The 27355-nt window shown below is 37.0% G+C and overlaps 1 protein-coding gene across 1 annotated transcript in view; it reads left to right on the top strand.

Annotated features, from left to right (window-relative positions):
- The window catches only part of HCN1 (hyperpolarization activated cyclic nucleotide gated potassium channel 1), a 387066-nt gene extending 360133 nt beyond the window's left edge, over positions 1 to 26933 (top strand). The window contains exons 7-8 of the mRNA XM_039234146.1: positions 20621 to 20785; positions 24192 to 26933. Coding sequence (XP_039090077.1) covers positions 20621 to 20785; positions 24192 to 25087 — 1061 coding nt within the window. The 3' untranslated portion in view covers positions 25088 to 26933. The remainder of the gene's footprint in view (positions 1 to 20620; positions 20786 to 24191) is intronic.
- The last annotated feature ends 422 nt before the right edge of the window (positions 26934 to 27355 follow it).

Genomic DNA, 27355 nt, shown 5'->3' with positions numbered 1-27355 from the left:
AAGAGTGAAATTACCAGTCAGAATAGTTCAGCAAAAAGATAATGAAGTGGAAAAAATCTAATGTACTTTAAATTGCATTTTATCACCTGTTTTGCAGGGTATTACACATTTATTGAAATGTTTGAATGTATTTAGCAAATTTAAAATGCCAAAAGTTTTAGGGGCACCCAGGTGGCTCAGTCAGTTAAAAGCATCCGACTCTTGATTTCACCTCCGGTCCTGATCTCATGGTTCATGAGATGAAGCTCTGACATCCAAGGCCATGCTTGGGATTCTCTCTCTACCCCTCCCCCACTTGCACACATGCACATGCTCTCTCTCTCTCTCAAAATGAATACATAAATATTTAATAAATTAATTACAATTATGTATTTATTTAAAAGATCCCTAATAAAAGGCCATTGCTATAATTGTAGGGATTTGGACAAAAATTAAAAGTTAAATTTGCTTTTGTATATTTCCCCAAAGCAATGAAGAGAGTTTGTCAGAGAAGACTGGGAACTAACTGATGGTATCTGATACCTTATGTATAAAAGGATGACAGAGTGCTGCTGAACAAATCTTAGGTCATTTATGGTTTATGATGCGTCCCTGAATCACTCGTTTGTCATAATTACCATTGCATGTGTTTGTGTGTGTGTGAGTGTGTGTGAGTGAGCGCGTGCATACACACACACGCACACACACATATGTGTGTGTATAGACTTATACTTTGCAATTTTGGAGAATATATATATATATTCTTTCAGGGGAAAAAATGCCAAAATTAGCATCCCTGCCATCATTAGTTTGAACATCTTTGAGCCAAGGCCTTTTGATACTAAAACTGTGGAGAGAAGAAAAAACTGGTGATAATTGTTCTTGGCTACATTTTCAGGTAGCAGTCTTGAGAATTTGCACTGGAACCACAGAAATCAATAAGGAACCAAGATACAGATACTTTTAATAACTGAAAGCTGAAACAATTCAATAGAAATATTTAAGTAGAATACCCTTACGAATGAAATCTATTGTTTTTAAAGTGGCTGTGTCTGTCGAACTCCAGGAATACCTGAGAATAAACCTAATTCCCACTGGCTTCTGAGTGAGAAGTCTGTAATGATATAAGAACAGTGCAAATGAGAAAAACAAATGGCACCAGGGATGCAAAATTTCATTTTCAGCCCAGAAGATAACATTTTAGAAAGCTGTCTGGGGTTCATTGTTCAATTCTTTGCATTTGCTGTGTTAATTGGCCCACTTGTGCCTGAACCAAATACTGGAGGCCCTGGGAATTGTTTGGGAGGGGGAGTAGGTGGGACTCCACAGAACAGAAAGAATGATTATCCTATAAAAGGGATGGCCCTAAGGGACTTGACTCTGCCAATGACTCTGAATGAAGGGATTGGCCTTCTCACTAAGGATCCCTAATAAAAGGTTGGTAATCTATGGCATTGCCGCAATTACAGGGATTTGGACAAGAATTTGCTGCAACAGCAGTGAGGAGAGAAAATGATTTTGTGAACATGTCACTGAGGAACTTGTAATTGAGATCAAAGCTTCAGAAATGTCTACAGGTTTTGAACTGAGGAGAAGAAAATCTTTGAAGAAAAGCATAATCATTAAAATAAATGAATGAAAATGATTAAAATAGACATCAAAAGTCCTGAAGCATCAACAATCCTGTGATTATGATGTTCTAGACAGGCACTGTCAGTCTATCACATTACCTTGTTTTATTTCATACAGTAATCATCATTTTTCAAGTTATCTTATTGATTCAAGGTTTCTGTGTCCTTCTCTAGAACGTGAATTCCATGAGAGTAAGGTCCTTCTCCTATACCTCCAACACGTAGAATATACCTGACACACATTAGACTGTAATATAAATTTCCCACATGGATGAATGAAGTAACCTCTGTGCTAAATTGTAAAAGCTAAACAGTGGTATGCCAAGTAAAAGTTGAAGGGAAGAGTGGTCTGTTTTAGAGAAAAAAGTTATAAGAAGCTACTCCTGCTCTTTCACCTCAGAAAACCCATTTGTGGTGATCTGAAATCTGTCCAGCTCATTCCATGGAGAAGCATGACCCAAATGTGGACTTGGAAAATTGATTTTAAAGTACCATATTTCTATCTGTTATGAAACAGAAACTTCTGGAAGTCTCACTCACAGTATAATAGATTTAAGCTTGACCTAGATTGTTTTTTCAACTATAAATGGACCCATCGCTCTTATGGGGCATAGGAAGGAAGGAAGAACACTTAGACAAGATAAAGAAATCTCTTGCCCATGTCTCCAAACTAATGACTGTGACATCAAATGGTTCACAGACTTAACAGTTTGATTTGAAGGTCTCTCCTCTTCTGCAAAGAGAAGCTGCCATATGGCCTACATTGTGGTCTTTCCATTTACACAACAATTTAATATGCCTGGTTCATGATGAAATACCAGCTCCCGGCTGGGAAATTAAAGCAGCGTTCAGCTCCTCTCAGCAAGAAGGCTGCAGTTTGATATATTCTGTAAACTGGATTCTGTATTAGCCAAAGGAAAAGATTGGCATAGTTAGGAAACACAGTTGGACTTGTTCAAACAAGCGTTTCAGTGCACAGATGCTAAGTGTCTTTGGAGGTAAGCTTTAGATCACTTTACTTCTACTTAACTATCAACTAAATATATTTTTGTTTCAATCCTTTTAATTTTCATCTTTCCAGTCATTTATATAAATGCAGTCTTCTTCCTCTAAGATATTTCAAAAATGTTTGTGGGGGCACCTGAGTGTCTCAGTCGGTTAAGCTTGCTACTTTGGCTCAGGTCATGATCTAGCAGTCGGCAAGTTCAAGCCCCACGTGGGGCTCTGTGCTGACACCTCAGAGCCTGGAGCCTGCTTTAGATTGTTTCCTTCTCTGCCCCACCCCGACTCATTCTCTCTCTCTCTCTCTCTCTCTCAAAAAAAAAAAAAAAGTTTTTTTTTCAATGTTCATCAAAAAAGGGCTTACAATGTATTAAAATATTCTCTTTATGAATGCCATTTTAATCAGCTAATACGATATCTGTGATAGTGCATGGTGAGACAAGAATGGCCTTGTACAGACTGAGAATCTAATGTTGACCCTATATACCAACTAGTTATTTATCCTTAAATAGGTTAATCAAATTCTTGTAGCTGAGTGCAGTAGTCTGTAAAATAACGATAGTAATATTCACTTTGTGGGTCAGTTCCATAGGATAAATGATTATGTGTGTGTGTGTGTGCGTGTGTGTGTGTAAAATACCAGGTGTGGTTTAGTAAAATAGCTGCAGACACAAAATGAAACATTGGTTTGTTATAATAGTCCCTACCTATATCAGCATTTTCACATGTATCTGTGTATCCATTTAGTAAATATTTGCCATAGGGCAGTGTGATTACAGTAATTGGCCCTATCTTTTAATGCTTTCCCATTCTCCTAAGGTCCAAGATAACCATAAAAAGTAATAATTTCCCAGTGAAATCCTTAGATAGATTTCATGGTCAAAGCAGATAGCTAGAAACATTTTCACACATGGCAAAAAAAAACTTCTAATTCCCTTCATTCATTTGTCTTCTTTGAACCTATTCAAATATACTCTTCCAGCAAGCCTGCACTGAACCCCCAGGCTGGCCCATGCATCCCTTCTCTTTCTGATAATAGCCTCAGCCTATTTAATTTGAATATATTACAATTAAATTATCTGGGCTTACCTACTAAACTGAATCTTTGCAAACTTTGTAACTCTAATCTTAGTCTAGGTTTTTGTAGGCCTTCAATAATGTCTGTTGAAATAACCATCCACACACAGATACATACATACATATATACAAATATATTTCATTTTTATTCATAATTTGTTTCCCTATTCCACATAAATATTTCCTAATTGATCTATTGACATAAAATCATTTTCAACCCATGGCATAATAGTCATTAAAATTAAATCTTGATTATGTTATAAACAGCATCATTGTCAACTAAATATTCACAGTCTATGCTTTGACTAATACTCATTTGTTCAACAAGCTTTATTGAGGTCATAATTTATATGCCAGTCACTATGTCCTGTAATCAGCATGTTTACAAGAAAGCAAACATGTAGGAAGTCATATAAATATGCACATCAGTACAATTCAGTTCATTAAGAACATAAGATAAAATCACAACTGGGGCGCCTGGGCAGCTCAGTTGGTTAAGCGTCTGACTTCAGCTCAGGTCATGATCTCATAGTTCGTGGGTTCGAGCCCCATGTCAGGCTCTGTGCTGACAGCCAGCTCAGAGCCTGGAACCTGTTTCAGATTCTGTGTCTCCCTCTCCCTCTGCCCCTCCCCAACTCGTGCTCTTTCTCTCTGTGTCTCAAAAATAAATAAACTATTTAAAAAAATTTTTAAAGATAAAATCACAATGTAAGATTGAGGAATCTGTCAAAAAAGTCTTTTTTGAAGGAGGTGAAACCTATCTTGAGTCCTGAAGACTGCGTGGGAGGTAGAGGATTGAAGGGATGTTTGTGGAATCAGCCTTCCAGATGGAAGGGGCAGCTAGTGTAAAAGTAGAGGATAGAGAAAACATGGTGGTTTAAGGAAACGCACATACACTATGTAGAGTGGGAGGCAGGCAGTAGCAGGAGATGAGTAAATGCGGATCTATTTCTTGGCAAGAAATTAGGATTTCCTCCAACACTCAATGGGCAAGAATTGAAGGTTTTTAAAACGAGGGATGGAATGACCAAATTTGCATTCAGGAACAAGTATTCTCCTAAAGGGAGGTGACTGTGCAAGGAGATAGACAAGAGAGTCTTCAAATAACCTAGACAACAAGTAATGTGGATTTAGACTAATCCTCAGCAAAAGACTAGAAAAGACACTAAAGGAAAAGAATGAGTGGAACTTATAGTCCACCTCCTTATGGAGAGTAAGAGAAAGGGAAGATTTACAAATGGCACCATGTTTTGGGTTTGGATAGCTGCATAAATGTGGTGCTGTTTAACATGATAGTGAGTATAGATGAATCAGGTTTGCAAGGGTAGAGGTGAGAGAACATAAGGGATGTGTTAGCTGTGGAGCTTGCTGGACTATACACTCTAACCATGCAGTGGTTTTATTGATCACATATACAGTTTATCACCAAGGCCTGCCCTGTGTGCAGTTACTTAATCCATGTGTTTGTCCAATACCTATTTTGTTGAATTGATGAATAAGTGCCTGTGGAACAGGCAGCTTGTAAGCATCCAGGAGGATCAATAGACTGTTTGCAGGACCAGAGAACTCCTATAATATAATGAAGATTAAGATGCTTTTGGCTCACAATAAATTAGGAAAATTAGTTTCTCTTCTGAAAGCTGCCACTAACTTGAGAGCAAAAAAGATGGTGCACTGACCTCACAAACATGAGGGATTCTTACAAAATGGTTGGAATGCATCTGTAATCCTATTATAACCTAATATAATTACTTAATCATCTCCCAATTTAGTCTACTACTCCACACCCTTCTGAGCCAGATCCTAGAGAGAATTAAGCCCTCCTGTCCTAAAGCATATGTCACAAGTAATGAATTGACTTAACACCTGTGCATCTAGACTGGTACTATTTATGTACCATCCTTGTAAGTATTCATTAAATAATCACTGAAATGATCTTCTGTGCTGTATGTTTTAGATGAAGAGTCCTAGCTGAGAAAGTCCCCCTTCCTTCCCCCTAATATTACAAAGTAGGTAGCGTTCTGTACTAGTAACAGGAAAAGCAAAAGAAACTTGATGCTCTTCTTATTAGGGGTCCTACTTAATTTCCTTATCTAACTCTCAACAAGTTCCTTGCATTTCCACATTTACAACTACTGTTTTGTTCATAACCATTGTGTATTTTACAAGATATCTCTATTCTCAAAAAGGCCAAATCTATAGCTGAACTTTATAACATCTAGAATTCATATGTAATGTTCTAAAGTTACGTAAATCCTACTTAGGAGAGAGGAAAAGAGGTCTATATCTCATTATGCTGTCTAATACCCTAGTTATCAATTAGACTATAAAAACACTCTTGATAGAATGCCTCTAGCCATGTCTGCTGAGGAAAAGACAATTCAGCTCAATGGTAGAAAGATTCACACTATCGTTAAAACCTTTTGTGGGAGAACAAAGGAAGCTGAGATGTATTAGAACATAGGAAAAGTTTTTGAACAAGAAGAACTTTGGCAACAAAAACAAAGAAAATAAAGACAAATCTCTGACCCTAAAACTGATTACCCAGCACCATTTACCACATACATATTTTGACATTTTAACATTAGACTAACTCAGTCTGGATCTTGGAGAAACAGGAGCTTATGATAAAATTAACAATTATTAATAGATAATGATGCCATCTTCATATCCCAGGATGGAAAGCCACTTTTTATAGCCCAGGGGGAAAGCTGGTGCAGGTCTGTGTTGGATTTTTCACTGGTCTATGATGAAATCAGTGATATGAGAACAGTGGACTAAGTTAATCTTCGAGATGAGTATAATGAACTGCCCTGTGTTTATTCTGTGTTTTTCTATTTTGAAATTACTCTTGCTATTTCTATGCTAAAATATTTTTTCTTCATGTACTGATGATGGTGGATGATTTTTTTAATTTTTTAAATTTCTTTTTACTTGTTTCCAAATCTGGAAAAAAAATATGTACTGACCACATCTTGGTCATAATTTTAAAAAATTTTAAATATGCTACTGGTTCATAATATCTAAGTATATCATAGCCATTCATTAATTTATTCATCCTTCAAAAAATATTAGACAACTTCAAAGGGTCAGTTACTGTTGTAGGTAATGGCAATACAGTAGTGAGGGAGAGAAATTATATCCTGCCCTCATACAGTGTGTAATTCCCATTGACAATCAGATAATAAAAAAAGAAAAGAAATCAATAAATAAAATAATTTCAGATAATTATAAATGCACTGCAAACAATAAAACAGTTTCTGGTTGAGAGTTTTCCATGCATACTATTGCACCTTTTTTAACTGGGCTAATGAGGATTATTCCCCTACTCATCTACTATATGAAATTAGTCATGGCCATGACAATAAGCATGTTGTTGGGGAAGTTGCTCATTATGTAAAGCTGCCACGTAATACATATCAGACATATTTCATTCCTTTTTCTCTACAAAAAAAATCTTTCTGCTTTTGTGTTAGAGAAAATATTATTAAATTTGACGACGCAGCCCAACACAAAGGAAACACCATTATATGTGGCTTTTGTAACATTTCCCTAAGCTTATTATATAGCTAACTAAAGAGAAGAGCTTCTCTATATTTTTGCATGTCCTCAGATGCTTTTTTGTCCACACACACTATAAAAAGCCCCAACATAATCAAGCTTTTCTGTCATTAAAAATTTGCACATTGGTTGCTATTTATTAACACTAATTTAAATTTTGTTTTTCTTTTTCTCATTTTTTCCCCTACATCTAAATGCCATGGACTATTTAGTAGATCTCTTTTATCCTGTTTAATTAAACTAGGAAACCAACTGGAGTTACCTGACACTGAGTGGGAAAGAAAAATAGATGGAGCTTTCAAAAAGCATTTCTGATGTGTTTAAATATTAATTTTCTCTCTTGGGATACCTGGGTACTCAGTCAGTTGAGTGTCTGACTTCAGCTCAGGGTTATGATCTCACGGTTCGTGGGTTGGAGCCCTGTGTCAGGCTCTGTGCTGACAGCTCAGAACCTGCAGCCTGCTTTAGATTCTGTGTCTCCCTTTCTTTCTCTCTCCCTTCCCCTCCCCTGCTCTCTCTCTCTCAGAAATAAACATTTTTAAAAAAACATTAGCTTTCTCTCATTAGCAAAGTGATTAGTTTTATTTTATTTTAGAGTGTTTCAAGATCATACCCCAAAATTTCATAATTAAAGCAAATGTCCCAAAGAGTTTAATTATAGATGCTTTGGTATCCAAAACATAATTTTGAGCTTCTATTGTCAAGATGATGCAGAAACTGCCCAAAGACACAAAGCAATAGCACATTTGCCACCTTGGCTTATTAGAGCAGGGGTATGGAAATATGAGCCCAACAGTATGTTCTCATCAGCACTGCAGTCAGTCCAGCAGCGTGGTGCTTCTAGGCAAGGGATTTGCTACTAGCACCTAGTAGGGAGAGGCTGGAGCTGCAGCAGAACACTTTACAATTCCCAGGACAGCTCCCAACAGCAAGGAATTATCCAACCCTAAATGTCGATAGGGCTGAGGTTGAGACTCCCTGGTCTAGAGAGTCTCGTTCAATTTCGTGTATTGAAACACACGTCCAAAAATTAATACAAATCTGACAGCAAGAAGGATTATCGTTCTTGCACTTATTTTATTGTTCTCCTGAGATCCCTTCAGCTTTTCCTCCATTCTTACTTGGTCTCTGAAGTTTTCATTGTCATCCTTCTTTCTGCTTAAAGATTCCTACTAATCATAATGATGACGCAGAAAATAGTAAACGAAGATATACCTCGATAAATCAATATTCTAGGACTGAGTTATTCTTGTTATATTTTACTGTGCTCAACAAAAACTGATTTTCTTTTTGTTTCCAATTGATATTCTCTTAAAATAGGTGACTCTCTTGTCCTGGCATAGTATTATAATGTATTTCAAAACTTATTTGTACTTATTTTAAGTGTTGTAGGTTCTAGGGGACAATTTGGCTTAAGGCACATCTGGGAAGGGGAGAGAGTTGTGACATGAGCTGGAAATTGCAAAATTTACAAAATCTGTTCCTGGGTAGAAATTTTAACAAGTGACTGAATGTTTAATAATATTGAAAATTATTGTTAATTTTTAGGTATGATGTTGATAGTATAGTAATTTGTACTTTAAAATTATGTTTATTTTAGGAATGCATACTGAAACTCTGCAGTTAATATATTTGCAGCTTATTTCGGAGTAATCAGGGAAAGGATAAATATGCAAGTAAAATATCAGTGAAATAAGTTTAGCTATGGGTTTTTGATTGTTTAAGCTGGGTGGGAAAAAATAGGGGATTATTTTATTGTTATTTACACTGTTCTGTAGTTTATTAGACTGATATTATGCTACTCTACTAGTTTTCTCACATTATACTATTATACTATTCTACTCTTTTTATATATTTAAAATACTCCACGGTAAAAATCTTAACAATCAAAAAAATGGGAAAAAAGTAAGCTTTTTTAAAAATAAACTTTACATTTTAAGATATGTTCCTTCTACCTCTACCTTCTCCACAAAACTGAGAAGAAAATACTGGTTGACTGCATACCTGGTTAAGTGAAGTTTCTATTGGATATAGTGTGAAAAAGATCCAATCACATCTCAATTAAGCTTATTAGAGGATGAGAAGATATCTTTTCTCCAGGATGAGAGTCAGACCATCTCTAGTAGGACTTTCCTGATGCCCATTCATCATACTGACCAAGTAGGTCACGAAGGAATTTTTTAATGTAGTTTAGAAAAACAGTTGGGGTGTTTGACCCAATTCTTCAGCTCATTTTGCTTGAAGTCACAAGTTAAAACTTGGTTTGTGCATCCTTAGTCTACTGACTGCTATTCTTCCAGATTTTGTTTAACTAAGTTAAGATATGATAAAGGCCATCTATTTGGAAGGGAAAAAAAATCTACATAACTTAGGGTTTGGCAGACTATTTCTGTAAAAGACCAAATAGTAAATATACAGTCTCTGTCACATATTTATCTTTTAATTTATTTATTGTTTTTACAAAACTTTAAAATTATGAAAACTATGCGTGGGGCGCCAAGGTGGCCCAGTGGAATACCTGAGTTGCTCAGTGGGGCACCTGGGTGGTTCAATTGGTTAAGTGTCTGACTTGAGCTCAGGTCATGATCTCACAGTTTGGAGGTTTGAGCCCCGCATCAGGCTCTGTGCTGACAGCTCAGAGCCTGGAGCCTGCTTCAGATTCTGTGTCTCCCTCTCTCTCTCTGCTCCTCCCCCACTTGTGCTCTGTCTCTCTCAAAAATGAGTAAATGTTAAAAATGTTTAAATTAAAAGTATGGAAACTATGCTTAATAATACAAAAAGTAGCAAAAAATCTGAAGGCTGGATTTGGCATAGGAATCCTGACATATCCTCTCTCTTTTTTTTAATTTTGTGTTTTCATGTTTACTTATTTTTGAGAAAAAGACAGAGTGTAAGCAGGGGAGTGGCAGAGAGAGGGAGACACAGAATCTGAAGCAGGCTCCAGGCTCTGAGCTGTCAGCACAGAGCCTGATGCAGGGCTCAAACCCTCAAACTGCAAGACCATGGCCTGAGCACAACCCAGTTGCCCCAGTATCCTCTCATTTTAAAATTAACCTTTCATCCAAATTGAATTCATTCTGAATAACATAAGCAAAGCATTCTGTAAAATACATTTTACTTATTATTATTCCTTTAATACATATACATTTTACCTCTATTACTTAATACATGCTACTAACTACACCAGCTAATTACTGACATGGATTATTTTTTATCATTAATACCTACTTGAACTTATACACAAACTTTTTAATCTAGAACTTAAGTGTCATTTTTATGGTTGTAGTTATTACCTTCAATTTGCTAATTTGCTGTCACACACAGTGGTGCTTCTTGGAGGGAGAATGTCACCAGATATTTACCATGTTAGGATTAATTTGTGAATGTACCTGTTTTCTGGGTAGGAGGATGAGAGTGGGGTTGCTTTGTGTGCCTAATAAATTTTTGCTATTACCTTACACAAAAAGAGATTTCCAGCTGACTTTTCTACTGATAACCTTGGATTACTCAGAAGTAGAAAATGGAAACGCTTTTGGTAGGATATTAGTTTTCTTCTCACTTCAAGGCCTCTCTGTGACTACTCGTGCACCGGACTTGAGGAACTCACCATAATCTCTCAAGAGAGGATAATAGACAAGGTAGAGACTTTTAACAAAATGGATTGGTATGAACACCCAGAAAGAGGTCACATATGGAGATGAGTATAAGTCAGGTATTTTCAGGCTAAGTGGCATTGAGTGAAGCTCAGGTTAGCTGAGGTGGTCGAGCCTACTATAAGGGGATACAGGAAGACAGGAGACCACAGCAATTCCAGTACCCCAGGAGCCATTGTAGGGAACCATTCCCATAACATGTATAATCTCTGACTTTCCTAGCTGTTCATTTTTTACTTTCAGTCTCCTCAGGAGAAGGTAGAGTTAAGTCTGTGAGTCACAATCCAATGTGAAGCATCCCCATCGGGAAGAGTTCTCCAGCCAGGCCATCCTATGGGCTGCTGGCCCAGTTTCAAAAGAGAGTCTTTGCGCGAGGCACCAGCCATGGTTGCACCCGTTATCACACATACTCAGTCACATGATAAGAGCTTACCAATGTGAATACACACAAAAACATGCTGCCTTTAACTAATTTTATAAAAAGGAGCTATTGGCTTCATGTCAGGATGAGTTTCATGAAACGAGATTTTTCTCAGGATGCAAAAGTTTTGTTTGAATTTTTTCCCAAAACAAACTTTTATCTTACCTCACTCAAAACAAACCGTCTCTAGTGGTTTGCCTTTACATGGAGGTTCAAATTTCACAGATGCCTCATCTCCTTTCAAATTCTTTTGAAGCTTCATTTACAGTAATTCTTAAAAGAGATCACTTTTGTTCTGGATGCTATAGCTTTATTTTAGGCAAAGCCCCATCACCTCATACCCAAATTATTATTGAAACTTTTTTACAAATATTTTATGGCCTCTAGGAGCCACTTTCTATCCATTCATTTCATAAGCCAACCATAGATTAATATTCCTGTATCATGGAACAAAATGAATGTACCTGAAAGAGGATGAATGTACTTTCTAGAGAAAGAAAGGCTGAGTGTTTTTCCCATGTATGGCAAGATATCAAGAGATCTAGAATTCCCCAGCTCTATTCCATTTAGTCTCCTTTCCGAAGATAAGATTTCACACAGATTCCTTTCTTCAGAGGCCTTGCAATAACGTGTTCAGTCAAGACCAATCTTATCTGTGGAGGAATATTGTCTGTGACTAATCAAACCCGTGGTCGCCATTCTCACACTTCCATGGAAACCCCCTTCCCATACTCTTCTCTGAACCTGTGCTCATGGCACTATTTCACTCCGGTGTCTTCCTTCCCATCCCATTGATTTGTCTTCTCCATCCTGATGGCCTAACCAAAGCAATCCCTACACTTTTTTCAGAGCCTACCTAAGAGTCCTCATGTCACCAAAGTGTACAGAATTAGCCTGCGACAGGTAATGTATTGCCTGGACTTCTAGATTTCTATCGGGTTAAAGCTCCTAGCAGAACTTCAGCTTTGTAATTATTCTCAATGTTGTTTTATGCATTGTATTTGGATTTCTAATTAACTATACACTCTGAGTTGTTGGGTGCTTTTTCCTTTCTCTTATATTTCCCATAGCTCCCTTCAAGGTGCTACAGGGAAATCATTTGTTCACAGTCCCTTAATTTCCATTCCATTTTGCCACCATTTTCCAGTTTCTTTTAAACAGGGGACCCTGGTTTAGAGGTAAACTTGATAGCTACAAGATTTCATTTCCCCCAACAAAACCCTCATTGACATCACCTAAGACCTTGTTAGAAAAATGCAGCATCAGCACCACCCCCTCCCCTATTTACTAAATCCTAATCTGCTTTTCAGCAAGACATTCAGGCAATCCTTATGCATATTAAAGTGTAGGAATCACTGCACAGAAGATTCCAGTATGAATCAGTTGACCCTCAATAATATGTGACATTAAGTAAACCAGACGAAACCATTAAATAATAATACATTAAATAAACCAAGGGAATGTGTATTTAAATCCCTATTTTATCACTCACTTGTGTATGTGTTATATGTGAGTAAAAGAAGCAGAGAGAGAACCATAGGAAAATTTTGGTAACAAAAAAACTCTTTTTCTATAGTAGACTTGCCTCCTAAATATCTACTAAATATATTTTCTGTTTAGACTTTATTTCTGCTGTACTTTTCTTTTTCATTTGGTGTAAGCCTATTAAACCATATAGGAAAACAGAGCTGCCAAGATATGGCTTCAAAAAACACACTTGAGGTAGCTAAGAGCCAAAATCATTTGATGAATTTTTTAAAAGCTGGCTGCTTTTTAAAGGCATTTATAATTCAAGGTGTTTGATTAACTTTTAAAGAGTAGAGTGTTGGTAGATTTAAAATCAAAAGGAAGTGGTCCAGTGGATTTTTAAAGGTGGATAGAACCAAGAAAACTGTGGTCTTATCCTTCTTAGCTTTGATACTATTTATGTGATTTTTGTTTGAATTGCATAACAGATCCCCTTTAATCTTCTGTATGTCACATGGGCTAACATGGCTGGCAGTGATTGTTTTTATCTACTCAACAGATATTCTGAAAGTCACTGAGGTAGTCCATCAAGTATTTTAATTTGCCAAAGACGAGTAGTATAAATATATAGTAGATAACGGTTTGTAAATAGTCTTGTGTAAAGCAGTTTTTATGTAGACATTAGGCAGTTGAAAGAGTCACGGTGGAATTTAAAGACACATACATCATAAGGAAGAAGAAGGGGTGAGAGGTTTAGGGGTGGAAAGTATAAACCTTAATGGAAACATCTGTATATCCAATATGAAATAATCATGTCACAAACATGTCCGTAATCAATAGGAACCATATAAAAGATAAACACAATGTAACCTCTGATGGATGGGGTCAGAGTTCTTCAAAAAGATGTGGTTGTTTGGAATGTTGTGCTCAAATATGAGCACCTTGTTTTAAGATAAATATTTGTATACTGATGTTCATCATTCTGCTCTTAATTTGTTTATTGATTCATTCATCTTTAGTTCTTCAACCAAATGATATTCCATGACTAAATCTATGGTATGCGCTAGACATTGTAAATGTGATTATTGTACTTTTCGTTAAAGACTTTATAAGTTAGTATAGAGAAATATCACAGAAACAAATGTCCTATAGGGTCTAAAATGCATAATTATCAAGTAGAGTGGAGGCACAAAGATTATTAAGAAGGGTGTCCATGGGTGTGAAAATATCTCACTTGAGACAAGTCTAGGAAATGGGGATGATTAGTTTAAAACGTTATTTATAAGGGAAATGATAAATATATTTTACACATTTGAACAGTTACTTGATATATGAAACAGTTACCTACTTATTCCAGCAGGTATAGTCAAATTCACAAGGGAAAAAAAATTCTTCAAGAGGAGAGGAAACATAAGGAGGAAAGGAAAGGGCTCATGTATTAAGAGTGTCCACTCTCTGATAGGCTTGGGCCAGCACTTTGCAAGCACTGTTTTAGTTAATCCTTGTAACAACTTTGCCAATGCTTATCTTGTCTGAGATGCCACTCCTGGGTCAGTATTCAGAGCCGCAGGTGATAATCCTAATTTCTATCCTTTTCAAAAGATGTATTGACCAAACATATGGGGGAGAGCTAAGATTTTTTTTGGAAAAGCAATAACTTTAGATGATATAAATGACATTTAGCTTGGCCAGTGGTAGAAGATGCTAATTATTGTATAAATATGTCCGTGTCTATGAGAACTGAAATGATCAGTTATATCTTTAGAAAATAAAGCAAAATTGGATATTCTAGTTATGAGACTCTTTATCATCATATAATCTATATTTATGCATAATTATTCTTTTATAATATCTGAATTTGGAAAGATATTATATCCAATCTGTTTCACAAGGTTCTAAAAGATGCGGAATTTACATTGATTTAATGTTCTGTTCTAGTCCAAATTCCCTAGATTCCTATTCAAATCCATTTGACATCTGAGGTGCCTCTGCTAGCTAAGCTGGATATGCAGATTGATTTCAGCTGGATGTTACCACCTCCTACGCCATAAGATGTGATATTTTACTAGTTTACTACTATTAAATATAGAAAGATTACAAATACAAATATAGAAAGAAAACAAAAAAAGCGATACTTCCTTTTGTACATTATATGAGACACTGGATTAGAAGCCTAGGTAATTTAGAGGAAATTAGTATATTGTTACACAATAGAGAATTACTTTTATTTCATGATCCTAGATATTAAAAAAAAAAAAAAAAGGAAGCAGCTTTTTGCTTAGGTTAATATAAGCAACCAAGTACAAATTTTCCCATAAATACTAGAAACTCAAGTTAAACATTTACCTTACAAATTTCTGTCAGAAGTTCCTGGTAAATTCCCGTGTCAGGGGAATGTTTCTGAGTTGCAGAATTGTTGACGCCCTTTGCCTTACCTTATAAAATGACTTTATATAGGTGACAGTAATGTCAGGTAGACTGAAATGCATATAATCAAGGTTAACTAATGTCAGCAAAAATAGCATTGAGCACTTGATATGTGTCATGCCCTAAAGCTTATTAAAAGTATATTTTTAATTTGGTGGGTGGTGGGTCAAATTTAATCTTCTGGGACATACTCTATAGTATTGAAATTGAAAATAGTTTTCCAATGTGCCTGTGAGGGGGAGCACTCCCATCAGTTTTCCTCTTCAGTAAGGGAAATAACTTTCCCTGTAAAGAAAAAGGAGAATCATACAGAATTAAAATATGCTGAGAACTCAATACCTATACATTTGATTATTATTTAGAAATTTGTATCCAGACAAAGAGACTTGTTTTCAAGTAGATTTGCACTAAAATTTGTAAAGCAGTGATTACACCACTGGGAAATTCCCAGGCAAGTTCTCAAAGAGTAAATATGCAAGAAAAAAATGTCAGAGAGATTGGAACAATCAACCTGGTCTAGAAAATATGCCATAAGATTCCTTAAAAAGCTTACATCTCTGTAAGATGAACTTGGTTTGTTCTTTGGGAGTTCAATGTTATTTCCTTGTGTATTTTGCTTTTTGTGTGAAGTCAATCTGAGCACCCAAAAGGAAGTTAATATTCTACCTAGTGAGTAAGGACATTAACTACATTAAAGAAAATATTATCTGACCTTCTACTTTCTTCATCATAGACATTGAACAAAACCTGCAAAAATATGTTGTGTTGCATAAAGAAGGTACATAAATCATTTAGCCAATTCTATTACGAAGGGGAGATACCTCACAGGGGAACTAATATTACGTTATCTACAGCTTAATACTAGAACTTAATGTGGGCCTTGGGTTTGTCCACTATCATTATATACTCATAAATACTTTAAAATAATTTTCTCTGGGTTCAAAACTCAAGGTTGCAGCTACTGGGAGAGATACAATAGGGTTACTGTGTGGTTACTGCTTTTAAAATGTCTAAAACCAACGATGGAGGTAAGTGATATTTAGGAAGAAATTAGAAAATCCAATATAAGAAAATAAAAATAGTGATAAATTAATATACACATAATTTCTTAAGAACCTAAAAGATAGTATGAGATTCAGATGACTAAATTGTTTTCCTTCTCTGTTTTTACCCAAACCCAAACACACACACATGCACACAAAGTAAATACAAAGAAACTCTGTAACACCTAACACAGGACTCTTTTCCCTCAATAAGTGGATCTCCAAGATGACCTAATATTAAGCAAAAATTATTCATGGAGAAGCAACTATTCCATTCACATATTGAATTTGGAAATTCAGTTCATGAAATCTAAGGCTCTTTAATGATCGGAAGGTTTGCTTTTTTCATTATAAGTGTGTGGCATTTTTTACTTTTGTTACTCATGGTAGAAACAAGTATGGAGGCTTTAAAAGAAGGGACTATTTTAAAGTGATTTTTCACACTGACCAGTGACTTTCCCCGCTTATGAATGAATATACCTTCATTTGTTCTGTTTCTCACTAAGAAATTACTGAGAAGATGCCAAGAGACAACGGATGAAGAGTTTTGAGTTGCCTCCAGAAATGTGATAACATGAAATTTCAGTTGTTTAAGCCAAAAATTTGTTTTTTTTTTCTAGGAGAGAGAGAGAGAGAGAGAGAGACAGCGTGAGCAGGGGGGGGGGAGAGAGAGAGGGAGACACAGAATCTGAAATAGGCTCCAGGCTCTGAGCTGTCAGCACAGAGCCCGATGCGGGGCTCGAACCCACGAACCGCGAGATCATGACCTGAGCGAAAGTCGGACGCTTAACCGACTAAGCCACCCAGGCGCCCCAACCCAAAAATTTGTTTTAAGAATGCTGGTGGGGGGCACCTGGGTGGCTCAGTCAGTTAAGCATCCGACTTTGGCTCAGATCATGATCTCACAGTTGGTGGGTTCAAGCCCCGTGTCTGGCTCTGTGCTGACAGCCAGCTCAGAGCCTGGAGCCTGTTTCAGATTCTGTGTCTCTCTCTCTCTCTGACCCTCCCCTGCTTTCTGACCCTCCCCTGCTCACGCTGTCTCTCTCTCTCTCAGAAATAAATAAAACATTTTAAATTTTTTTTAAAAAACAAAGAGAAACTCCAAATCAACAAATTATGCCACATCACCAGACTTTTCATCCTTCAATGTGAATGGATGTCAGTGGATTACCTAAAGAAAGAGCATTAAACATTCAAAGGAAAGATCTAAGCAAAGAGGCAGAAATAGAGAAGAGAAAGAACTCAGAAAACAGAAGGGAACTTAAAATATAAATATTATAAATACAAAATGTAAAAACAAAAGCCCTTTTTTTTCTTTTCACTTTTACAGTTGTGTTCCAATATATTTTACACATATAATTCACCCATTTAAAGTGTACAATTCAATTTTTTCAGCAAATTTACCAAATCGTGAAGCCTTCACCATAAATTTGGTTTAGAACATTTTCATCACTTTCCAATAAGAGTCCTTGTGACCATTTATTGTTAGTCTCCTTTCCCACTGGCTGTCCTGAGCAACTGATTATTTGTCTCTATAGATTTGCCTTTCCTGGATACTTTGTATAAACGGAATCATCTAATATGTGGACTCATGTCTTGCTTCTTCCACTTAATGTTTGTGAAACATCCCAAGGTCTGTCCATGTTGTAGCATGTTTGTGTCATTCACAATCAGTACTCTTACCACCTAGCAGGAGACAGTAGACCACGCATCAATGAAAGGGAAGGATATAATGAGAAAGAAATAAACATAGAAAGCTGGAAAGCATTTGGAAATTAAAAATATTAGTGCCAAAACAAAAATGTATTAAAAAGAATGGAAGGTAAAGTTGAGGAAATCTCCTACAGTACTTTTGAGGACAGTAATTTTGAGGAAATCACTACTCACTCCTTCACATCCTGGTTTTGCTGCTGTTGTTTCCTATTTGGTGCACTTAGATATTGATTTTATAAGTGAAGTTCTTTTAAATTAAAGTTATGCACCTCGCAAACAAAAATAATTTATATAAAGAGAACTTGAAAAAAAATGTATACTGTATATCTGCATAAGAAATATTTTTCACCCAGCACAAAGCATATTGGTAGATTTTATCATTATGATTTTTATCATACTGTAATTACAATCTTGTATCCTTTTTTTTCCACTTAAGCTTCCATGACCATTCTCCTGTTACCACATTGACTTTAAAAGCTTCACTTTTGGGGCACCTGGGTGGCTTAATCGTTTCAGCTCAGGTCATGATCTCGCAGTTCATGGAATCAAGCCCCATGTCAGGCTCTGTTCTGACAGAGTCTGCTTATATTCTCTTAACTTCCTCTCTCTCTGCTCCTCCCCTGCTCTCTCTCTCACACAAAATAAATAAATAAACTTAAAAACATAAATAAATAAAAGCTTCACTTTTAATAACTGCCACATAGTTCATCCAGTGGCCATATAATTGGTTATGAATCTTGACTTGTTAAACATTTAGAATATACATCTCACATTTTCAGACGTATAAATAAGTATGTGTCACCGTGTAAACAACATTGCTCAAATGATAGACTATTTCCTTAGGTTAGATTGTCCAGTGAAATTCCTAGGTTGAAGAGTATGGATACTTTTTAAGACCTTTATTATATCTTATTGGTTATTTTCCATGAAGTTTGTAACCATTCTACATGACAACTTGTACAGATTTGAAAGCAATACTTAGCAGTCATACATTTTTCGTCACCTTATTCATCAAAATGTGCCAATCATAAATTTTATAATATGGCATTAGTACTTTATTGACAACAGGAATTTAATTTGGGGGCAGTGTTGAAAAATACTTCCTTTGTGTACATTGTTTAGAGTATAGTAGCCAGCAAATTCCATGGTATGATAATGTGCTTTATGGTTAAATACTGACCAATATAGATTCATCTTTCTACATACACCTACTACACACACACACACACACACACACACACACACACACAAATAAACATGAACACTCTACAATATTATTTATTAAATTTATAACATGTTACCAGTATGAACAACAGCATAACTGGTTGTTTAGGTGGCATTTCCTAAAATCCTGTCTTCCCAGATTGGTTCAGATGGGTTTCTAAATACTTCCAGAATGCCCACAGTCTGTATTGTTGTTCTTACCAGATTGCATTTAAATGAACTCTTAATTAAGATTACCTTTTTTTTAACCATCAGCATATAAGTAAAACAAAAGTAGACATTGTTTGAATCATATTTCCAGCCCTAACATCAAGTACATAATGCCAACCACGTAATTAACTCACAGTGTTGATCAACATGAACTGAACCTATTGAAGTTCAGAAGAGTGTGAATTTAGACCCCTTTCATCCTTATGTTAGGAAACTGTACATTTCAGAAATACTTCTGCCATTTCTTTTTTCAAATTGGGTATCTTGAAACTAAACTTTTTAATTGTTTCTATTTTTAAATCAAAGTCTATAGAGTTTAATTAATAAATTTGGGGGAATGAAACAGAAAATTACCACTTAAAGATAAGGGAATCCGAATGTGCAAGTGTTTGCTTACCATATTTTGGAAACCTAATTCTCAAGAAAGAATTCTTCTGAGAAATTGTTGAAATAGAAAGCCACCCTGTTCATTTGGAATATAGTTTTTTTAATACCAGTCTCAATGCGAATATGCAAATTGCATAAGGCATACCTGAAATGCATCCATCTGAACGTGTAGTCCAGTTTTTCTTGATCATAGGACTTTCTAGACCAATGCTTGGGTTCACTTTGGTTTCTGTCTATATGCTATAATCTGCCTTCCAAACTTTATAAAAATCTTGTCTGATTACAGTTTTTTCTAATACTCAACTCCACCATGGATTTATGATTCCATCTTCTACATTTTTATTGTTATTTTAGATGGGTTGCAAGGAGGGCTGAAGAATAGATAAATTTGTTTTGGTTTCCATTTACTAAAGACTTTAATTGTTTAAAAAATAATATTATTTAAGGTTGCATATTATTAATTGGGTATTTTTGTCACAAGGAATTTACTGATAAAATAGAAAATGCTGCCAGGGCACCTGGGTGGCTTAGTCGGTTAAGTGTTCGACTTCACCTCAGGTCATGATCTCACAGCTTGTGAGTTCGAGCCCCATGTCAGGCTCTGAGCTGTCAGCACAGGGCCTGGAGCCTGCTTCGGATTCTTTGTCTCCCTCTCTGTCTTACACACTGTCTCTCTCTCTCTAAAAAATAAATAAACAATAAAAATTTTTTTTAAATACTGCCAATTACTGATTCATCGCACCATGAGACTTTTTTTTTTTATTGTAGGTCTCAGTGGCCTTGGAAAGAAAATGACAAACAAATCTTTCTTTCTTGTTTTTATAGAGATTTGCTTGCTTACCAAGGGACGCCGCACTGCCAGTGTTCGAGCTGATACATATTGTCGTCTTTATTCACTATCCGTGGACAATTTCAATGAGGTCCTGGAGGAATATCCAATGATGAGGAGAGCCTTTGAGACGGTTGCCATTGACCGACTAGATCGGATAGGTATTCTCTTCAGTTTTACTATCTTTTCCTTGAACGATTAGGTTATACTCTAGTGGACTGATATATGTTTGCAATCATAAGTCCTAAATGCTATCATAGGTTGCCTTTTAATTAGCATAGAAATAGCAGTTAGCTCTAGCCCTATTTCTACTATATAACTATCTCTTCTAAGTATTCTGGTTTTATTTAATCATCTCTGTTTTTACTAGCTATTCAGTCTGATTTCCCCAGTGATGCCAATACAATTTGAATCTTCAGGTAAAAAACAATGATAAAATTTTAGGTAGCACTAAAATAGAACTAAAATTATAATATGAGTCTACATTACAAACCAAATTTTGCTACAAGGTTTTTGAAAAAGTTTTATGTATCCACTTTACATTTTTATCTTTGTATTGAAAATTGAAAACTTGTACATTTTAATTGTCTCAGTAGAAGCTTCTTGAATTGTTTGTAATACAGACTCAAACAAGAAAAGCCTTGATAGAAATGTCCTACATAGATGCTTTATTTTGTAAACATCGACTTATTTTAAAGTCTTCTCTGCTCTCAAATAAGAATATTTATGCTAGTTTAAAGGTATGGATAATTGCTATAGTAAAGTAACATTAGATTGGCTTGCTACTAGCTTCCTAAGATATGCTGGAACATTCTGATATGGATAATTGCTATAGTAAAGTTAGATCAGATTGGCTTGCTATTTGCTTCTGGAACATTCTGATGCTGGAACATTCTGATATCAGAAGGTGATACTCTCTACACCTAAATCCTCTTCCCCCACCCTACCCTGCCCTGTCCCTGCTTCACTCTACTCAATTTTCATAACCTCAGTATAGATATCATTTCCCTGTAGAAATCTCCCCTGACTTCCTACCCGCTACTAGGCTGAGTATCCTAGGTATGTTCTCCCATCCTCGCCTAGGAATTTCCTCCATCACAATACCGCCTTTATTATTATAATTGCTCCAACAATGCTAATATTTGTGAAGGTAGAGGTCATGTCTAATTTACTATTCCATTCACAGTAACTAGTACACAATGAATATTCTTGAAGAGAGGTGAGAGGGGAGGGATGAAGGAATCGATGATCTCAAAGGAGATGGGGTTGGGATCACTTAGAAGTACACAAGTCCATCATTCTTATTAAAGGTAAGGATTTTTGATGGATGTAGTCTTATGTCAGCTTTTCCTCTGCACATTATATCTTTCTTTCCTTCTATATAAGTGGGATGACAGAGGCATAAGAGTCTGAAATTAGGTTAGAAGAAGTAAAGGCAGTATTTGGACATTATCGTTAGACAAAACGCACATATTAGAAATTCAGATTGACAACTTAGACAGGTAACAGGACATGGCATGGAGAGAAAGTGCCCATAAAAGTGGGTATTCCTGAAAGCATCTTTACTTCATTTGAAAATAACCTCTTCCTGGTATGTGACTGCTCATGGCAGAACTAGAGACTAATATCTGAGCACATGAGTTTTTTCCTAAGCCAGCTAGACATCTTTAAAGAAAGCAATAAAATCACGATATTTTAATAGAGAACTTCCGTTAATCTGTTACAGTTTCACTTTCTCACTCATTCCAACTAATTTTCGTAAGAAAGTTTGCAATCAATAATACAGGCAATAAAATTTCTAATAAGCACCAAGCAGTTGCAGTTTTGATCCTTATAAAATCCCAACAGTACATTAAAAAGTATATTTCTCTATAAGTTCACAGATATTAATATTACAAAATGTTGACTATTCACATGATCACAAAGAAATATTTTTCCTGTTCCATTGTGTGGCATTTGCTTATAAATGTACACCATATGTACTTAAGGCAATATGCCAAATAAGCATTATATTTATTACTAATATAGGAGTTTTTGTTCTTTAGAAAATTAGAACAATTCTGTAAGGAGGGACAAGTGTTTATTTTGGCAGTCTTTTAAAATGATAGTTTTCTAGCAGCCAAGTAAATTATAACATACATTTCCATTAAAGAATATTCCTTCTAAATCTAACTTTATTCAGCAATATTGGACATAGATTTACTTTTCAGTTATGCTATTTATCTGGGTATTATTTTATCAGTGATGTCACCAAAAGTCCCTGATTTTCCCCTCTTTCATCAACCTCATTTTGATTCTGTTGATATTCTGCCAGAGAGTGTCTCCTTCCTGCAAAGCCCCCCCCCCCCCCGAAGACAATGGCAGGAAGGAGAGGTAATGCTTATCGAGCCTGACATGCACCGTGCCCCTTAATCCTCACAGAAACCTTTAGGAAAAGGAAAGACTATGAAGTGGTTCTCAGTGTGGCTGTGCATAAAAATTCTTTGAGGAAATTTGCTTTTAAAGTACCAAAATCCGGCCCCCATATTTGGCTCTTCTGGTTTACTTGGCAGGGTACAGATGACATTCAGTATTTTCTAAAGCTCCAGAGATGAGAAAACTATGAATGTATGGTGGAGGGTCACTGGTAGAGGGCACTCGTTAAAAGCAAAGGACTTGCCACAGTGCCCCTTAAACTTGCACGTGAGACTCACCTAAGGATCTCAGTAAAACGCAGCATCTTGTTCAGCCAGTAGGTTGGGGCTTGAGAGACAGCATTTCTAGAGAGCACTACGCACATGACACAGATGCACCTGGTTTGTTGTCTGTGGTAAGGATCTACAACCAGATCAGCTGTGACTTATTGATCATGTTTTCTTGGACACTGTTCTTAACCTTCCCGTATCCCATTCTCCGTTTGGGTGAAATAACATTATAAACACAGCTACCTCCAGGAGTTGAAGATTAGATAAAATAAATCGACCTAGGGGTGCCTGGGTGGCTCAGTTGGTTAAGCATCCGACTTCAGCTCAGGTCATGATCTCACAGTTTGTGGGTTCGAGCCCCACATCGGGCTCTGTGCTGATGGCTCAGCCTGTTTCAGATTCTGTGTCTCCCTCTCTCTCTGCCCCTTCCCCACTCATTCTCTGTCTCTCAAAACTGAATAAATGCTAAAAAAAATTTTTATTGACCTAAAGCCTTGTGTAGAGTACCTGTCATAGGGTGCGTGTCTATTGTCCCTTCCTGACACAGTAGCTTTAAACCGAAGTTTTGCTTCAAGACCCATCCTGATCCAAATGCCCTTTCTTTTGCCAGTCTTCAAAGCATTCCTCATGTCAGATATCTCCCTCTCTTCTGTAAGATGGTTTTTGCCAAATTACAGACTTCTCAACTTGACTTGCATAGAAGGTAAGATTTCCCAGAGAGATACAGGAAGCGCCAAAGGCAGGAGCCATCTTTTTGTTTGGGTCTAAAGGCCAGTACTCTAGGAAACACTGGCTCACTCCTATTGTCAAAGGCCACTCTCACTTGGGCCTGTCATCTGTCATTTGTAGGCTTTCTAAGTGACTCTCTTTCTTTTGCTGCCAGGAAAGAAAAATTCCATTCTTCTCCAAAAATTCCAGAAGGATCTGAACACCGGCGTTTTCAACAATCAGGAGAACGAGATCCTGAAGCAGATTGTGAAACATGACCGGGAGATGGTGCAGGCTATCGCTCCCATCAATTACCCCCAAATGACAGCCCTGAATTCCACCTCTTCCACCACGACTCCGACCTCCCGCATGAGGACACAGTCTCCGCCGGTGTACACAGCGACCAGCCTGTCCCACAGCAACCTGCATTCCCCCAGTCCCAGCACACAGACCCCCCAGCCGTCAGCCATCCTATCACCCTGCTCCTACACCACTGCGGTGTGCAGCCCGCCGGTACAGAGCCCGCTGGCCACTCGAACTTTCCACTACGCCTCCCCCACTGCCTCCCAGCTGTCGCTCACGCAGCAGCAGCAGCAGCAGCAGCAGCAGCAGCAGATCCAGCCGCCCCAGCCCCCGCAGCCCCCGCAGCAGCCCCCGCAGCCCCAGACGCCCGGCAGCTCCACGCCCAAGAACGACGTGCACAGGAGCACCCAGGCGCTCCACAACACCAGCCTGACCCGGGAGGTCCGGCCCCTGTCGGCCTCGCAGCCCTCGCTGCCCCATGAGGTTTCCACTCTCATTTCCAGACCTCATCCCACTGTGGGCGAGTCCCTGGCCTCCATCCCTCAGCCCGTGGCAGCTGTTCACGGCCCGGGCCTCCAGGCAGGGGCCCGGGGCACTGTCCCTCAGCGAGTCACCCTGTTCCGACAGATGTCATCGGGCGCCATTCCCCCTCACCGAGGAGCCCCTCCCGCGCCCCCTCCACCAGCAGCAGCTCTTCCGAGAGAGGCTTCCTCAGTCTTAACTACAGACCCAGAGGCGGAAAAGCCACGATTTGCTTCAAATTTATGATCCCTGCTGATTGTCAAAGCAGAAAGAAAGACTCAAACTGAGAATGGTCTCAGAAATTATTTTCTTCTATCTCCTGATAGATTCCTATAGCCTACAATGAAGAGATATTTTAGACAGCTCTGGCCTACATGCAAAATGTAAAATATATAAATATATATCTACTATTCAATATCTAAATTCCCAAGAGAAGTTCAAAAGACTTGTTTAGCATTCAGTGTTATATGTCTTCCTTTCTTTAAATCATTAAAGGATTTAAAATGTTGTTGTAAGATCATTTATTTTTAACCAACTTTTACTGAATTCCTTTGATATATGTATTTCTCTATTTTATGAAGAGTTCTTGGATTCAATGGAAACAAAACTCTGGTTTTAAAAAGGCAACTCAAGTGAGCTACTGAATAGCACCAACCAAATCTTCTTTCATTAGCTGTGTCTCTGCATCTAAATTGTTAATCATGAATTATGGAGGATTAAATGGCAAATCCCACTTTATAGATCTAAATTGTATTTTGGTGCTTTCAATTTTGAATTCGGTTAGAACACGTGGTGTGCCCGGCCACAGTAGGAGACGAGCATCGTGGCTGTTCGGAGTGTCTCTAACCTCAAACGCCTCCATTGATCTTTCAGAAAGCTGAGGGGATATTTGTCTTCATGTGTTATTGGACTTTTACCAAGACTCAATAAATGTTAGTTGTAAATAACTTTTTCAACCCAAATAAAAATAGCTATTCTGTGCTGTATGAAGGTAAAAGTCATCACTTAAGAATTTAGTTCTATTGCTTCACTTCAAAACTTAGAGTTTTAAATTTTACAAAACCTAATTGTGACAGTTATTCAACTGCAATGCAATGGCTTGAAACCTACAATATTATTTTAACCTGCAATGTTTTATGCAAAATTGTATGCTCAATTCTACAAATTGCTTGTATTACACCAAAAATCATTACTTTTCTTCCTTCTTGCCATAATCAAGCATCTGAAAATAGTCCCTGCATGCTTTTTGGAAAAACAAAATAGGTTCAGATCAGTCACTGTAGGGAGAGGCTTACAGTATTTCTTATTTCTAGAAACGTATAACCATTCATTAATTGCCTATCTTAAAATTCCTATAAGGCTGACTTGGATCTCTGACTTAAGTCTAGAAGTGAGGTTTTCACTTTCATTTAATATTCTTACTCTTAATTAAATAATGATTTGTAAACCACAGCTTGATTTGGAGTTGCCAGTGTGTTCTGTGTCTTCACTGTTGGTAGGTGGTAGTTAACCCTGGTGTTAATTTAAATAACTAAATACACTATAGCACCATGTCTGTTTGGGAACACACACTTGTTCTATGTATATTGTAATAAAATGGTTAGTAAATCTTAAGGCATGTGGTGACTAACATAGCCCTTAGGTAGGAGGTTTGTTATTTTGAATGTGCTGGAAAATGTATGGACGTGATGACAGAAAGCAGGGGGCAAACTGAATGTGAGCATTGTTTGTGTGTTCGTCTGTTTCCTTAACTCTCCATGATCTGTGAACATCTGCTTCTTCTCAAAGAAGTCCCTTAGTAATTATTTGTGCCTAATGCATCCCACGAATGTGGTGGATGACTGGAACACAATTGGAAGATTCCTAATAACCGACTTCTGTAAATAACCCAAGAGAATGACCTGAAGTGGAGGTCTTCAGTATCTTTGACACTGGCGATACATTAAAGAAGAACTTAACAAAGATCACACGTGAAATGGGGCAGGGCCTCCAGACAGACTTGAGGACAGAAAACAAAACAAAGCAAAAACTCTAAAATGGATCCATGCTGCCTGTTATGCCTTTTACGAATATAATATCTATAATACCAAAATGAGTTCTTATGTTTAATTTCTAACAGATCCCAGCTTGTGTGAAAGTACCCAACAATGCTAGTCGATGTAATGTTGTCATTAACATGCTGGTGACATCTGATGGTGGGTCAGGAGTGGTGTAAGAAGGGGATTGTTCAGTCTACCTAGATCCTATGGGAAAGCTGCAAGACCATTTACATATCAGTACAAAACTCCTTTATTTTATTAAAATATTGAGAATTCACTTCAATTTATTAAGATCATGTATTGGTCCTTTAAATTATTAAAGGTTTACATTTGATAGCACCAATGGGTTTGGTAGTGAAATATTTTTATATGTATAAATTTTTGGTTTTTTTATTTTGAGCACTATTGGGAAACAGAAGCAAAACTGAACTGCATGGTCTTTCAGTGCAACCATAAAATTTTTATTCACTTTGTA

This window comes from Hyaena hyaena, unplaced genomic scaffold, assembly GCF_003009895.1.
Source record: "Hyaena hyaena isolate Hyena2069 unplaced genomic scaffold, ASM300989v1 scaffold_83, whole genome shotgun sequence".
Lineage (NCBI taxonomy): Eukaryota > Metazoa > Chordata > Mammalia > Carnivora > Hyaenidae > Hyaena > Hyaena hyaena.
This window is presented reverse-complemented; position numbering and strand designations above follow the sequence as displayed.